The sequence below is a fragment of the Schistocerca cancellata genome, chromosome 6 (assembly GCF_023864275.1).
Source record: "Schistocerca cancellata isolate TAMUIC-IGC-003103 chromosome 6, iqSchCanc2.1, whole genome shotgun sequence".
Classification (NCBI taxonomy): domain Eukaryota; kingdom Metazoa; phylum Arthropoda; class Insecta; order Orthoptera; family Acrididae; genus Schistocerca; species Schistocerca cancellata.
This window is the reverse complement of record NC_064631.1, coordinates 98,373,016-98,389,392: the sequence shown is the minus strand read 5'-3', so window position 1 is coordinate 98,389,392 and position 16,377 is coordinate 98,373,016. Positions and strand designations below refer to the sequence as shown.

Here is a 16,377-nt window from a genome sequence, read left to right as displayed (position 1 = left end):
GGAAAAACAGTACTAGAATTGCGTGCAACCAACTACGTTTCACTACAGGTGTGAATCCGGCTATAGGTGTTTATGTCCTCTTCAAATAACATTTTAACATTATTTATATATTTTCTGTACAAATCTCTGACAATTACAGTACGCAATTGGTGTCATAGTGAGCTGAGATTGAACACTTTGAGATTGTAATTTACAATTCACCATCCGTCTGTTCGCAGGTTTATTTTATTTTCTATTTTTAATTTTCTTTTTATTTGAGTGTTTCTCTCCGACTGTTTTCAGGTATCTCTCGTTTTCAAAAAGGTGACGAAAACCATTGAATACCTCCTAAAATCTTGTCGAACCTCCTTTTGCCCGCGTAGTTCAGCAATTCGGTGTGACATGGACTCCACAAGTGGGTGGAAGTCCCCTACAGCTATGCTGGTCCCATGTCCAATAAATGTACGATGGAATTCACGTCGGGCGATCTGGGAGGCCAAATAATTCTCTCGAATCGTCCATTATGTTCTTCAAACCAGTAGCGAACAAGTGTGGCCCTGTGACATACCGCATTGTCAACCACAAAATTCCATTGCTATCGGGAGCATGAAGTCCACGAATGACTGCAAATGTTCTCCAAACAGCCGAACATAACCGTTGCCGGTCCGTGACGGTATCAGCTGGACGACAGGATAAAGTGCATTCCATGCAAATACAGCACACACCATTAGGGAGCCACCACCAGTTTGCACAGTGGCCTGCCGATAACTTGGGTCCATTGTTCCGTAGGGTCTGCGCCACACTCTAACCTTACCATCAGCTCTTGCAAACTGCCGGCCGGAGTGACCGAGTGGTTCTAGGCGCTACAGTCTGGAACCGCGCGACCTCTACGGTCGCAGGTTCGAATCCTGCCTCGGACATGGATGTGTGTGATGTCCTTAGGTTAGTCCAGGTTTCAGTAGTTCTAAGTTCTAGGGGACTGATGTCCTCAGAAGTTAAGTCCCACAGTGCTCAGTGCCGTTTGAACCATTTTTTTCTTACAAACTGAAACTGTGACTCATCTGAACAGGCCGCGGTTTTCCAGTCGCCTGGGTCCAACCGAGATGGTCACGAGCCCAGGGGAGTCGCTGCAGGTAACGTCGTGCTGTTAGCAAAGCCACTCGCGTCCGTATTCTGCTGCCATACCCCATTAACACCGTTTCGCCTCACTTTACTAACGGATACGTTCTTCGTACATCCCAAATTGATTTCTGCGGCTATTTCGCGCAGTGTTTCTTGTCTATTAGCATTGGAAATTCTACGGAAACGCAACTACTCTCAGTTGTTATATGAGGGCCGTCAGCCTCTGCTTTGTTCGTGGTGAGACGTAATGCCCGAAATTTGGTATTCTCGGGGCACTCCTGCCACTGTGGATTTCAGAATATTGAATTCTCTAACTATTTCCGAAACTGAATGTCCCATGCCTCTAGCTGCAATTACCACTCCACGTCAAAGTCTATTAATGCCCGTCGCGCTGCCATAAGCACGTCCGAAACCCTTTCACATGAATCATGTGAGTGGAAATGACACCTCCGCCAACGTATTGTCCTTGTATACTTCGGGTACGCGATACTATTGCCATCTGTATATGTTGTAAGTAGGCTGTTTATGTTTTCTTTATGTAAGTAGGCTGTTTATGTTTTCTTATTGGCAACGTTACGTAGCGCTCTATGAAAATCACTGGCTGTGCTGTGTGCAGTCTGTGGCTAGTTTGCATTGTTATCTGCCATTGTAGTGTTGGGCAGCGGCAGCTGGATGTGAACAGCGCGTAGCGTTGCGCAGTTGGAGGTGAGCCGCCAGCAGTGGTGGATGTGGGAAATGAGATGGCGGATTTTTGAGTACAGAATGGATATTATGAACTGCTATGTATATTATGCTTTTTCAACACTATTAAGGTAAATACATTGTTTGTTCTCTATTAAAATCTTTCATTTGCTAACTATGCCTATCAGTAGTTAGTACCTTCCGTAGTTTGAATCTTTTATTTAGCTGGCAGTAGTGGCGCTCGCTGTATTGCAGTAGTTCGAGTAACGGAGATTTTTGGTGAGGTAAGTGATTTGTGAAAGGTATAGATTAATGTTAAACAGGGCCATTCTTTTGCAGGGATTTTTGAAATTCAGATTGCGTTGCGCTAGAAATATTGTGTGTCAGTTTAAGCACAGTCGTGTACAATTGTTCTAAGGGGACGTTTCAATGTGCATATCTCAGTCCCAAGACCGTCGTCACCACAGTGTATGTTCGTATAGTTACAACAATAAACTTCAGCGAAATAGCATCGAAAAAGAATTTTCAAATTAATAACGGCAGAAAACTATGGCTGAAAAAAGAAGTACAAAGCCAAAATAAAAAAGAATCAATAACAACATATAAAGACACGTGTAACCCCGACTTATTAGGCTCTCAGAAGTTCTGCTACATCAACAGCTCAATTGAATTAACAGTCACAAAAATGTAATATAAAGAGAAAATAAATGAGTTACCACTAAGGTGGTTCAAATCTCCATCCGTCCATACTGAATTATGTTTTCCGCAATATTCAAAAATCACTCCGGGCAAATTCCAGGATTTTTCTTTTCAAAGTACACGGCTGATTTTTTTCCCTTCCCTTGCAACAATCCGAGCTTGCTCTCCATCTCTAATGACCGTAATCTTCATTATTTCCTCTCCCTCAACAAATCCTCGCACGAAGATAATACGGACGAAGAACGAGCTTGGACTGGTAAAAGAAGCTGGCTACTTTCTTCTGAAAGGAAGTATCTCGGGAGCCGTTGACTGTTTATGGAAACTGCGCGAAACCTGAAAGTGGAAGGCGAGACAGAGTTTAGAGCCACCGTCCTCTTGGATGCCAGTCCATTGTCGTAACAGTGCTTCACCCCGCTTGGTAAACTGAAGACGTGCAGTGTAAAACAGCTACAGCAACTTTAGGCGTAGAGTACGAATATGAAAAACAAAAAAGCCAAAGTGTTTGGGAGGACAACTCTTTGTGAGTTAGGTGACTGCTCAATTTCTTCATGACTGATTTACATCACAGCAGATTTTGAACTTAAAATGCATGAAGGATTTCGTAATATGCCTTTTTTACTAAAATGCTTTCACGAATGTACGCGTGTTTTGCTGCGATATTAACCGACGTTTGAGCCTGTAATGAAAGTCACAGTCAGCAGGCTTCCCATATATCTGAAGCCTTTAGTCGCATATAGCAATGGAATGTCTGACAAGGAACTTGTCTCTTTCATCTACCGGCTTCATCGCCATTAACAAGTCCTTTTCACACTCGCCTCATCCACATTAAAACTCTTCCTCATACTGACCTCATATCATGGTTGAGAAAACCCTAGCTATTTACATAAGAAAAACAACCAAATGGGTGAAACTGGGTTGCTATGCGGTTTATTTGCTTTCCAAGACTTTTTTTATTGACGATAAAATAGTTCGCTTTAAATTGTCATGATTAATTTATTCAACACAGCAGCTCATTCTCATAGGTCCTCTACTAGTCTCTCTTTTCTTGGCCTACCAGCACTGTATGCATTTAGAGAATCTTCCCTACCTACAGATTTGTTCGGTCAAAATTAAGAATTTAGGAAAGAAGAGACCCAAGAAATTAATTAATATCTAAAATTTTCTGCACGCTTCCACATAGTAGTAAATCGTAATATAAATTCATTACGATTCTACAACAAGTTCATTTTTTCCTGGAAGTGTAAATGTTACTTAGGCGTAATTTTTATTATTCAAGAAAAGCTAAAACACAATATTTGTAAAATAAATTCTTGTGACAGTAAATAGTTGTGTTCAACATATATTACTGCTCTATTTAATTTGTAAATGGCTAACAGTGTAACATTTTGTATGTTAAGTATGTTTTTATAATTAAATCTAGTAGGAATTTATTGTTCTTGAATTTTTAGACTTTTAAAACCTCGTGGATTTTTTGGGTCATGTTAAATTACGACAGCTCTATTCATATCGTTTATAAACTCCCCCTCACAATGACTACCCTTTATGAACTTATCCTCACACTAACCTCATACATTTTATGAACACTGCACACTGATCTCAAAGCCTTCTTCGACTCCTCCTCGGCTGACCTCATACCCTTTATGAACTAATCCTGACACAGCCCTAATAACCTTTATGAACTCCTCGACATACTGACCGAATACATGTTTTGAACTCCTCCTCTCGTACTTCATGAACTACTTCTCATACTGATCTAATATATTTTACTTATTTCTTGTCACACCGACCTGATACCCTTTTCGATCTTCTTCTCACTCTTCTTGACATTGACCTCAGGTCTATTACGAACTCCTCATCACACTGACCTAATACGCTTTATACAATTCTAGTTGCAATGGCCCAGTTCCATTTTTTAAATACTCTCCACACTCACCTCATATCCTTTATGAGCTCCACCTCACAATTACAGCACACCCCTTATATGCACCTCTTCGCCGGCCAGCGCGGCCGAGCGGTTCTAGGAGCTTGGAACAACGCGACCGCTATGGTCGCAGGTCCGAATCCTGCCTCGGGCATGGATGTGTGTGATGTCCTTAGGTTAGTTAGGTTTAAGTAGTTCTAAGTTCTAGGGGACTGATGACCTTAGAAGTTAAGTCCCATAGTGCTCAGAGCCATTTGAACCATTTTTGCACCTCTTCACTTCCTTATGAACTCCTTCTCATTCCCATTATAAACGCCTCCTCACACTGCCTTTGTCCCCATTATGAACTTCTCCTCACTCTCACCTCGTCCACATTATGAACTCTACCTTGAAACTGACCTTGTCTCCATTATTAACTTTTCCTCATACTGATCTCGCCTGCACACTGACCTCGTCCTCACACTTTCTTTCTTTCACTTGCGCCTTTTTCCCGCAATGTGCGCAGGGTCGGCGTGGTTACAACTAATTTGGCAAGATTAATTGAAAGGGGTGGCCGGATGCCCTTCCTGCCGCCACCTCATAGCCCCCAGGACGGAATCAGTGTACCCCAACTGTCTGTGTCTAGCGTAACCATGAAATAGTGCGGAAGTGTTACAAATGTCTGCGTGTCGTGTAACCGAGGCGGGATGTGGGGACCAGCCAGGTATTCACCTAGCGGGCTGTGGAAAACCGCCTAAAAACCTCATCCAGGCTGGCCGACACACCGGCCCACGTCTTTATCCACCGGACGGATTCGATCTGGGGCCGGCGCGCATACCCGACTCCAGGAAACAGCGCATTAGCGCTCTCGGCTAACATGACAGGTGACATCGTCCTCACATTGACGTTTCTTTAACTGACCTCTTTCTCATACTGACCTCTTTCTCATAACGTGGAGGCGAGCAAGGGCGGCAGCAGGAGCACCAGCCAGGTCAGAACGCAGCTCCTCGGCGCCAGAGATCCTGCAACACACACACGCAAAAAAGGCACTCATTAAGGGATTCCAGGTCTCGACCACAGTGCTAAAAGCAGCCACATAAAACAAATGCATTCATAAACTTTTTTTTTGTCATCACAGTTTTAACAATACATGGATTACACTAACTACGTGTACTGTTTAGCAGTCCCAGGTTTCAATGTAACATCATCACTTTGTTGTCCGTCTGTGTTTCTGTCCGACTGTTAAAAACTCTTTTTCTCGTGTACGGTGTACGTATAAGTTGAAACTTATGTTACGTATTAAGGAGTACTTTCCCTTCTAAGACAACGCAATGCAATGCAGCCAAAGAAACTGTCATTTACTGCATACATTTTGATACTCGCAAACTCATTCATCAAAACCTATAGGGTATTTCCCTTTAGTTTAGAATCATGAAAGTTGGCAAGAAGCAAGGTTTCACAGTACAACCGAAGGAAAAAATCCAAAAATGATTAATTGGTAATTATATCACACTGAAAAAAGTTGTCATTTATTATTATCTGTTCGCCTCTTAATATCTCTTTTTCTGTGGAACTGGTAGATGTATGAAGTTGAAATTCATAGCATATAATCAGGTCTATAGTTCTTTGGGGGTGCAAAAATATTAAGTCAATGGAGTCAAAAGATATGGCCATTTATGTCACATGTCTTGCCACTTCCTCTAGACACAGGATAATAAAATTTCGCTGGAAGAAAGGTTTCACAGTTCAAGTAAAGGAAAAAATATAAGAAATGTTAATTTGTAGCTAAACTACTGGAAAAAAAATTTCTTTTTTTAATTGTTATTCGTCTTCGAACTTGAAATTAAAACATTAAGTGTTGGAATCCCTGGGACCGATATCTTGCCAGTATCAATGTCAATAACAGACAAAAATCGTGGAAATCCTCGCTTCCTGGACCAGATGAACTATCTATAATTTTAAGTTTGTACAGAACTCTCAGTGCGAGAGTTCTACTGGCACCTCGCCAATTATTTTTTTCCCGTCTCAGTACAGGTGCCGTATGTGCAGTCGTTGTACTACTCGGAGACCACCATTGACTGGCGTGCATAACTAATTGTATTCAACCTCATAAATATAATGATTAATGATCGTCTTCCTATATTAATTACAATTTCAGCCTCTGAACATTCATATTTTATTAAAATAAATTGTCGCCGTTTACATAGTAGAAGGTGTAGTATCATCTGAAAGAACGTAGTGTAAAATGGAAACGCCGGCATACGCTGTATGTCTGAGATACGAACTGTTCACTGAGCATAGGTGACAGTAATGAAGTCTGTATTGAAAGGTCTGTTGTGGGTAACTGAGGTGAGAAGAGATACGACGGAATCGCTCTGTTAATATTGCATCTAAAAAATGTCACCCTACGGCGGCTTAAATCTATGGAAGAATTAGCGTCAAAAGAAGGACGGAGGTGCTGCAAAAATATTCAAAGGTTGCATGTGGTGTAGCTATCAGGGTGCTAATTTTTCCTAACTATGCTTCAGAGTGTGACACTCTCGTAATAGCTATCGTTGAATCACAGGCAAGTGTTTGGTACTCTTCACTTCTTATTTCGAAGAATATCAATACTGAACTATGTATAAAACGAGCCCGCCCGGTTAGCCGTGCGGTCTAACGCACTGCTTTCCGGCGGGAAAGCGCGCCCGGCCCCGGCATGAATCCGCCCGGCGGATTGGTGTCGAGGTGTGGTGTGCCGGCCAGCCTGTGGATGGTTTTTAAGGCGGTTTTCCATCTGCCTCGGCTAATGCGGTTTTGTTCCCCTTATTTAGCCTCAGTTACACTATGTCGGCGATTTCTGCGCAAACACGTAAGCCTACACCATCATTACTCTACCACGCAAACATTAACGTTACACTCATCTAATGTGAGACGTTCCCGGGGGGGGGGGGGGGTTAGGAAGTGGGAAGGGGTCCACTGGGTACCGAACCGCACAATAACCCTGGGGGGTTCGGTGCGGGGTGGCGGTGGGGTGAGTTGACTGCTGTAGCCTTTTGTGGGGTTGTGAACCACTGAGGGCTACGGCGGGGACGAAGCCTCTCCGTGGTTTCTAGGCCCCCAGTTCCAATGTATAAAACGAATGTTGGCTTTCCCGAGCGTTCATTCTGATGTGGAGCCTACCCCATAGTATTGAAAGTTGTAAATTTTTACAGATAAAAGCAACTGCTTTCATTATGTAACGGCTGAGAGATGTGTGCACTGAACCAGCAAAACAACATTTCAGTGTGCAATTAAATGGACGGCCACGTAAAGAACCATCAGTTAACATTGTGCATTTCTCAATCGCGTCTATCAAATACAGTGCTCTTCAAGTAAAGGCGCCTAACGCTAATTCAAAATGTCTTTTCTTTGAATTTTGCTGAAATGGAACTAGTGGATATTTCTGTAATCATTCAGGACTGCTGTAAATTTGTAAATGAATTTGAATGAAAGGTAACCAGTTACTAATGACGAATTCAGAAACATACGTTCAACTGCTGGCACTACGAGCAGAACAAGGAACCAAATCCTTTGCATACACGAGGTCTGTTCAATAAATGCCATAACATTGCTAATTTCGTGCCAACGTTGTGTTGGAGCGAAATGCGATTGGCATCTGCACACACGTCTGTATTGAACGTGCAACCACAGGAAGTTTCAACGTTGTATTTTTGTTAGTTATTGTTCAGTGCTGTACTGAGTAGAGCGTTGTGTCGCACAGTTTGCTAATTTAGAGATTGCACAGTTAGAGGAGCAGCGTGTCTGCATTAACTTTTGCGTAAACCTCAACTTTTACAGAAAAACACCACATGATGCAAATAGTCTACGATGATGAGTGCTTAAGGGGCTCCGGAAAGGCTCAAAATCATGAAAAGTTCAATTTTTACTTTTTTGCGTTTTCTGAATCTGCAGGCTATTACCTTTTAGTAGATATATAATTTATTCAATTCCGAAGACTACAACTATTTTTAAATTGTTTTTGAAATGTCTTCTACATGGGCGTGACCCACTGTGGCGCTGTTAAACTGCTGTCAAATGGTGTTATTATTAACGTCCGTGTTCATCAGGTACATTTTAGTGATGTGAGATAAAGTATGTGTTGTGGCTAACCTATTTTCAGAGACTTAGCAGCACCTGAACTGTTGAAAAAGTGTATTCACGGAAAAACTCAAAACCCCAATGAAAGTGTAAATAGTGTTATATGGTCGAGAATCCCCAAGACTGTATTTGTTGGAATAGAAACACTTCACTTTGGTGTGTATGATGCTGTTGCGACTTTCAATGATGGCAACATTGTAAGGTGCAAGGTATTTAGAAATATGGGAATGAAGATAGGTTCTAACATGGTACGAGCGATGCTTGCTTTAGACAAGGAACGCCTTCGGGCTGCAGACAGGGCTGTAAAGAGTCTAGAAATATAAGCAAGAGTAAACAGAGGAGGAACAAGAGGAAGCTGGAGGACTAGTTTGCAGAAGATGAAGATAATCCATCCTATGGACCTGGAATGCACTAAAAAGTTAATCCAATCTTTGTCGCTCGATTCCCAAAACTTTTATTTTCTCATACTAATTACATGTTTTCTAAGGATCTTCCAAACATATTTGTTTCAAACTTTCAGTAAATGTTACGCAGTACCTTCTGCATAATTTAACACAGCCTTTTTCCAAAAAACTGTATATTTTTGAATATATAAATAAAAAATTGCAAAAAAATGTTGTGAATTTTCATTACAATTGAAAAAAATCATCTTTAATAACTGAACTAAAATTTTGTAAAATCCCTGTGTTAAGTTGTAGCCCATATTCCAATAAATAATCTGTAAAAAGTTCAACTTCCTACCTCAAATACTTTGTGAGGAAAGATGTAATTTATAAGCGTTATTTTAACATTGCAAGTATAGGGCGTTCCGGAGCCCCTTAAGCCGTGCTCGGTGCTACGAATTAGTCACAGGGTTTATAAATGGCCGGACGGATGTAAAAGATAATCCTCGTTCAGGACACCATTCTATGTCTACCGACGACGCTCATGTCAGTAACGTCAACTTAAGTGTGCACGCCAATCGAAGAAAGTCTGTACGAGAGATTGCAGAAGAATGTAACGTTTCAGTTGAATAATGTCACGAGATCCTGACTCACCATCTTTTAATGCGTCGTATTGCCGCCAAGTTCGCTCCACGGCTTACTAGTCAAGACCAGAAAGACTTGTGCCTCGCAATCTGTGAAGAGCTTTTGGATCTCGCAAGTGAGTACGAGATGTTCCTTAAGAAAATCATAACTGGGGATGACACGTGGGCCTACAGCTATGTTATGATGTTGAGACCAAGATTCAATCTTCACGAAGCGTCGGGAATGTTTCTCCAAGACCAAAAAAGGCTCGTCAGGTCAGGTCAAATATCAATGCCATGCTGATGGTTTCCTTTGTCTTTGAAGGATTGGTTCATCATGAATTCGTGCCACAGGAGAATCTGTTAATCGACGGTACTATAGCGACGTATTGTAACGCCTGCGATAAAATGTGGGAAGGACACGTTCTGAATTGAGGCGAGACAATGCATGACTCTTGCGTCTCGTTAACGCGATCGCATATTCATCCTCGTCGGTGCGTAACTATTTCACAAGAAACGAAATCACTGTGCTGCCTCATCCTCTGTACTCTCCAGAACTGGCACCTGCAGACCTTTTACACTTCCAAAGTTGAAATCCCCGTTGAATGGACGCAGATTTACAACGGTAGACGAGATAAAAAAAATTCGCAGACGATAATTCGCGCGATTCAGCATGAAGCGTACCATGACTGACTGCGGAAGTGAAAACGACGTTGAGAGCGGCGTATCGGTTGTGGAGGAGGGCATTTCAAAGGAGACCATGCAGACTCAGAAAAAAAGTAAGCGCAGAAAAGTTTTGCGGACACAGTTCCAGAACTTTTTGACCAGACCTCGTAAACTGTTATTACTTTAAGCTGAAACAGAAACCCACCACGGTCATTTCACAGCATTACAATGCTCAAGGAAAATAGTTATTATTATTATTACTATTATTATTATTATTATTAATGCTTTGCTTATATATCATTTCTTGTTTACTGTTTCATGTGGATGCACAATTGTACAGGAGCGTTCATGCGTATGGATATAATTCTACAGCGCTACTAGGCTACCTGTTACGTACGAGAGGCATCCACTGAAGAATTCGATACATTACCCTTCCTCTGTAGTCTCGTCAGTTATCCCTTTAATAGAGATATGTACCTGCAGTTTTATGTATGTTAATCCGAGTGGTATCTGATTTCTATTTTCTATACTTTCTGCAAATCGTTTACGTCTCTGCTAATCATCTTAATACCTCGGAAAACAAACTCATGGTACAACCGATTGCCATAGTCAAAATTCTGATTCCCAACACATTTTACGTAGCAAGTTAGATCTGAAGGCAAGTCACAACAATTTGTACTATCAAAAGTTACGTCTAATAGTTACACCTCCGAAGACCGGACGTTTTATCTTCTTTGCAGATTTAGTGAACATAGTGTAGTGCAGTATAACTTGCGCTCCGAGCAGGTGAAACGTTCAGTTTATCGAATTATCGACAAGCAAAAATTCCCGAGATCTAAAGCGTGTGGTGTTCACAGATGTCATTCAGATCTCTCTAAATTTGTTGAGTTCCATCAGCTTTATCATCTTGGTGTGTGTAGTACGAGCAAAATGGAGTGACCCTGTCAGCGGAAACATTACATTGATTTTTATGGTGATTTACCTTCATACATTTTCAGTCCAACCTGATGGTGTCTTATTATATCGTACAATGTTCGTACAGTGTTCGAGTATAATGACTTTTCTGGAGACTAGAAATCTACTCTGTAGGAATCAGTATGGGTTTCGAAAAAGACGGTCATGTGAAACCCAGCTCGCGCTATTCGTCCACGAGACTCAGAGGGCCATAGACACGGGTTCACAGGCAGATGCCGTGTTTCTTGACTTCCGCAAGGCGTTCGATACAGTTCCCCACAGTCGTTTAATGAACAAAGTAAGAGCATATGGACTATCAGACCAATTGTGTGATTGGATTGAGGAGTTCCTAGATAACAGGACGCAGCATGTTATTCTCAATGGAGAGAAGTCTTCCGAAGTAAGAGTGATTTCAGGTGTGCAGCAGGGGAGTGTCATAGGACCGTTGCTATTCACAATATACATAAATGACCTGGTGGATGACATCGGAAGTTCACTGAGGCTTTTTGCAGATGATGCTGTGGTGTACCGAGAGGTTGTAACAGTGGAAAATTGTACTGAAATGCAGGAGGATCTACAGCGAATTGACGCATAGTGCAGGGAATGGCAATTGAATCTCAATGTAGACAAGTGTAATGTGCTGCGAATACACAGAAAGATAGATCCTTTATCATTTAGCTACAAAATAGCAGGTCAGCAACTGGAAGCAGTTAATACCATAAATTATCTGGGAGTACGCATTAGGAGTGATTTAAAATGGAATGATCATATAATGTTGATCGTCGGTAAAGCAGATGCCAGACTGAGATTCATTGGAAGAATCCTAAGGAAATGCAATCCGAAAACAAAGGAAGTAGGTTACAGTACGCTTGTTCGCCCACTGCTTGAATACTGCTCAGCAGTGTGGGATCCGTACCAGATAGGGTTGATAGCAGAGATAGAGAAGATCCAACGGAGAGCAGCGCGCTTCGTTACAGGATCATTTAGTAATCGCGACAGCGTTACGGAGATGATAGATAAACTACAGTAGAAGACTCTGCAGGAGAGACGCTCATTAGCTCGGTACGGGCTTTTATTGAAGTTTCGAGAACATACCTTCACCGAAGAGTCAAGCAGTATATTGCTCCCTCCTACGTATATCTCGCGAAGAGACCATGAGGATAAAATCAGAGAGATTAGAGCCCACACAGAGGCATACCGACAATCCTTCTTTCCACGAACAATACGAGACTGGAATAGAAGGGAGAACCGATAGAGGTACTGAAGGTACCCTCCGCCACACACCGTCAGGTGGCTTGCGGAGTATGGATGTAGATGTAGATGTAGATGTCTCAAAGAAATCGCACGATAATGAATCGAAAACGTGCCCAAGAACTGGTATAACTATTGCACAGTGAATTTACTTTGTTACCAATGTTGTTTATAATTTGTGACTTCACTCTCCCGCACCCACTTCTGGAAAAATACGTGATACACCCCGAAACAAAATAAATTCTAATCTACTAAATGGAATACGACTGTGTTGCCAGCATCCGTAGTAAAACGTAGGAAATGACATCGTTACCTCTCTGCTTCTCCAGCGATAAGCAGTGTTTCTGCTTAGCGTTGGTGCATGGCGCCTATCATGGGAAAGTTAAGCCTCTTTGATATGCAATTATTCTCTGTGGAAGAGGCTGGAAAACTTCTGTAATATCCTCTCAAGATCCTCTTCGGAGAGGCGGGGAAGGGTTAGATGGCAGCACTGTATACGAGACAAAAGCGCAGAATCCGAAACATTAAATAATTGCAAGAGGGTAAAGGAAAAAGATACTATCTTCAAAGAGAAGCTACACTGTAAGAGAATGTGAACATACATTGCTCGTTAGAAGTGGATTACAGTTATGAGTGACAGTTTCTGTACACATTCTGTACACATTTCCCTCAGATACAAAAGCCTGTAAAAATTTGTAAATTAATTGGCTACCTTCACCCAGGCAAGAAAATTCGATTTAGTAAATTATTTGTAATTTTTAGCCTTAGTAACGATATTACAGGTATTTTAATGACGTATTAGTAAGATATCATACTGATTTTAGCTAAAATATCTGATAACAGCCAAGATCTTCCTGTCTGTTCCCACGGATGAACGCTGAACATCTGTTTCATGATCCTACATGTGCATAAGTAATATTAATATCTTCAACGTAAAAAGAGCACTATCGTTAGACCAAAATTTACAAAGATGGAGCAAGGGTATTTAAGATCTAAAGGTACGTCGACGGTAAAATTAATACTTCAGGTTAAACAAGGCTTTTCCATAGATATGTAAACATGGAATTATTGATACTCTCTTCATGAATGAATATTCTACCGTATCTGCAAATCTGAAAACTATTATACATAATAAAAGGTTGATGACAGGTTTTGGAGATAATTTGCTTGACCGGCAGGACACATCATGCTATCGCTGAAGGGTACGCACTTGCGACTGCGCTTTACTCTGAGGTAAAGCGGTTCGAATCCTGGTGATGCATGAAATTTTCACTGCCTCACGGGCAACGGGAGGAGAAGTGGAGACATTAAGCTCCTCATCACCGGTCTTTGCGCTGAAGTCCTGGATTTAATTAAAAATCTCTCTCAAGTGTCTCACAGAATGTGGAAATGTGACGCTGTTATGGTTATCCACCCTCCGGAAGGGGCTTTAAGCTCGGCGGTCAACTTGGATCTATTCGATAGGAAAAACCTACGTGCTGGTACCTGGGTTCACTATCTACCTTGTCATATCATTATCATCATCATGGTTGTCGTCGTCATCATAAGACACAAACATGACACTACATTCTATACGCATCCATTACGATCATTTTCACTCTGCAAATGTATATGCGACACAGCTCATAGGTACTGGCGAGCAAAGGTGACAATTTACGCCCACGATAGGTGGCTGAACCCACCAATGGGGTATCCCAGCCAACAATTCCATACAACATTTATATTTTTCACCAATAAAACAATCAACCAATGGCAAAATAATTTACAGCACAATGTTTAACGCTATGCCAAATTACGGGAAAGAAATTTTAAGGCAATTCGGCTTTTTATCAGCTTTTTGTACAGCTTAGACCCATACAGCCACAATATTCGAGACACTTTTCACGCTTCATTTTTTAAACATTTCACTGTCCAGCTGAAAAACATTTTCGATTTATTTTTGTTTGGAAATTTTTACACGTCATGGACTTTTAGGCACTGATACATATCTGAACCCAATTATTTTTGCTTTTCTATCAAGCATAGTTTTGTTATAATGTGAGAGTTATAAACAATAAAATCGGCAAAAGATTTCATATTTTGATTAAAGGTTAATCTGCGTTTACATTGTGAGCAAAAGAGTTACTGAAATAATAACTGTCCAACATGTTTGATACAGCACAAATATAATATGGATTCCTTTTGAGGCTTAATAACCTAGGAACAACCTCCTTAATTGATCATGAAAGTTCAGTCTCGCTCATAGTCATTTTTGATGCAGCTAGCGCTGAACAACACATTTCTAATGTCAGAAACAACAAATAAACATTCTTTTAATTTCGAATCTCATGGATGAAGAGACGTGTCGTACATGATGTAATTGAAGCATTCTCCATCTTTGAGTTAGGTTTTCATAAACGTTTCATTAGGCCGAACCTAAAATAAGAAGGTGGTAACAGACTTTTAAGGACTTATCAGGATTCTTACGCGTGAAGAAGAGCAAGAAATGTCTCAGTAGTTGTGATATGTCTAACAACCAAGGCCATCGAATCTTCAACCTCATACTACTATTAATTGAAACAGTGCCAACAACGTATCTTCTGAAATATTGGGAGTCAATGGTAAAAAGAAATTGTAGTTCATGAGACATTTTTCTGGTCGTAATAGAATTCAACGCTCTATAAACCACCATAATAAGCCACTTTTATTAAAAAGAGTATTTTCCATTGTTCACCTATGTCACATTTCAGTACCGTTTAATTCTGTTCACATTTTCGACCTACATAATTATTATGTCGCAGGTTGCCATTTTTATAGACAACACGGAGAAATAATAAAAATGAAGTCACTAATAATGTTGTTACTTCCTAAGGTAACTGTTTCACGTTTCAGTCAAGCAGTTATCGATCCACATTATCTTGAGGAGGTCATGGTTTACAGCTTTCAAGTATTTCTGAGGAGTCATGTTCTGGTACAATGACTGTGTGCCAATTCATTATTACAACTACCAGCTTCGCTCACACTACAGATGATACCCACGCATGAAAAACGACATCAATTGTAGCTCATGCGACCAAAGAAGATGATCTGTACGTAGATTAATGTTAAACGTTAACTGCAGCAAAAGTATAGACTGCAAGGAAGTACCCGATTTACATAATGAAAGGTAACTGTCTTATATGCCATCACGGTTTTCAGGAAGTTTTGGCTATAATTGTGAATGAATTTGCGAATTTGAAAAACGTGCTCAACCTCTGTAGTATCGATATAGACATACCCCTTTCTAAGCCTGTTCTTGAGGCCACGCATGTTCGTCAGAGAGGTCAGCTTTTTTTGAGGAAAGTAGTAGTGTGTAGTGTGTGTTGGACAGTCTGGCAATGTACTTGGTTTCAAATGGATGAAAGCAGTCCTGCTGTGTACTGAAGGCAGCATTATTTAAAAAGAGATTTTGTAATAATATGTGTACGATATGGATGTGACTATATTAGTGGAAGAATGATAAAAGAACTGTTATGGTAGTCCAGTATATATATATATATATATATAACTTGCAGTTTCTTATTTTTAGAACATTGTGTCTGGTTAAAGTCTGCTGAAGAAGTTTTATAATAAAGCCTATGCACTTTTGTGATAGTTGAAACAGGTGTAAGGAAGAAAACTGTATACAAAGAGTTGTTAAAAAATGGTTTTGTTCACTTGTCTAGGTGTGAGAACTTTATAAAATGGTGTATTGTTATCAAGGCTTAATGAATAATAGTGATACTTGGAGCCTCTGTTCTCATTTATCAGTTGTTAAGTTTAGTTCTTCATTTTTCATTATTTACTTTTTTGGCTGTGTTTGCATACTCGCACTGCACGTCGCATGTTGTGCACTGAGAAGCATTTTTATGAAAACTGGTACGATACCGTCTTGCATTGCGGATCGCAAGTACGGTAAATGAAATTTGGTTTTGGACAGTCAGATCAATAATCCTAATAGTTACAGGTTTTAGAGTAAACGAGCGTTCTGTATGAACAGGTA

At 40.7% G+C, this 16,377-nt stretch overlaps 1 protein-coding gene across 4 annotated transcripts in view; it reads right to left on the bottom strand.

Annotated features, from left to right (window-relative positions):
- Positions 1-16,377, bottom strand: part of LOC126190763 (hemicentin-1-like) — a 1,169,490-nt gene that overhangs the window by 43,124 nt on the left and 1,109,989 nt on the right. For all 4 annotated transcript variants that reach the window (XM_049931283.1, XM_049931286.1, XM_049931285.1 and 1 more), the window contains one exon: positions 5,320-5,403. In XM_049931283.1, the coding sequence (XP_049787240.1) occupies positions 5,327-5,403 (77 nt within the window). In that variant the 3' untranslated portion in view covers positions 5,320-5,326. The remainder of the gene's footprint in view (positions 1-5,319; positions 5,404-16,377) is intronic.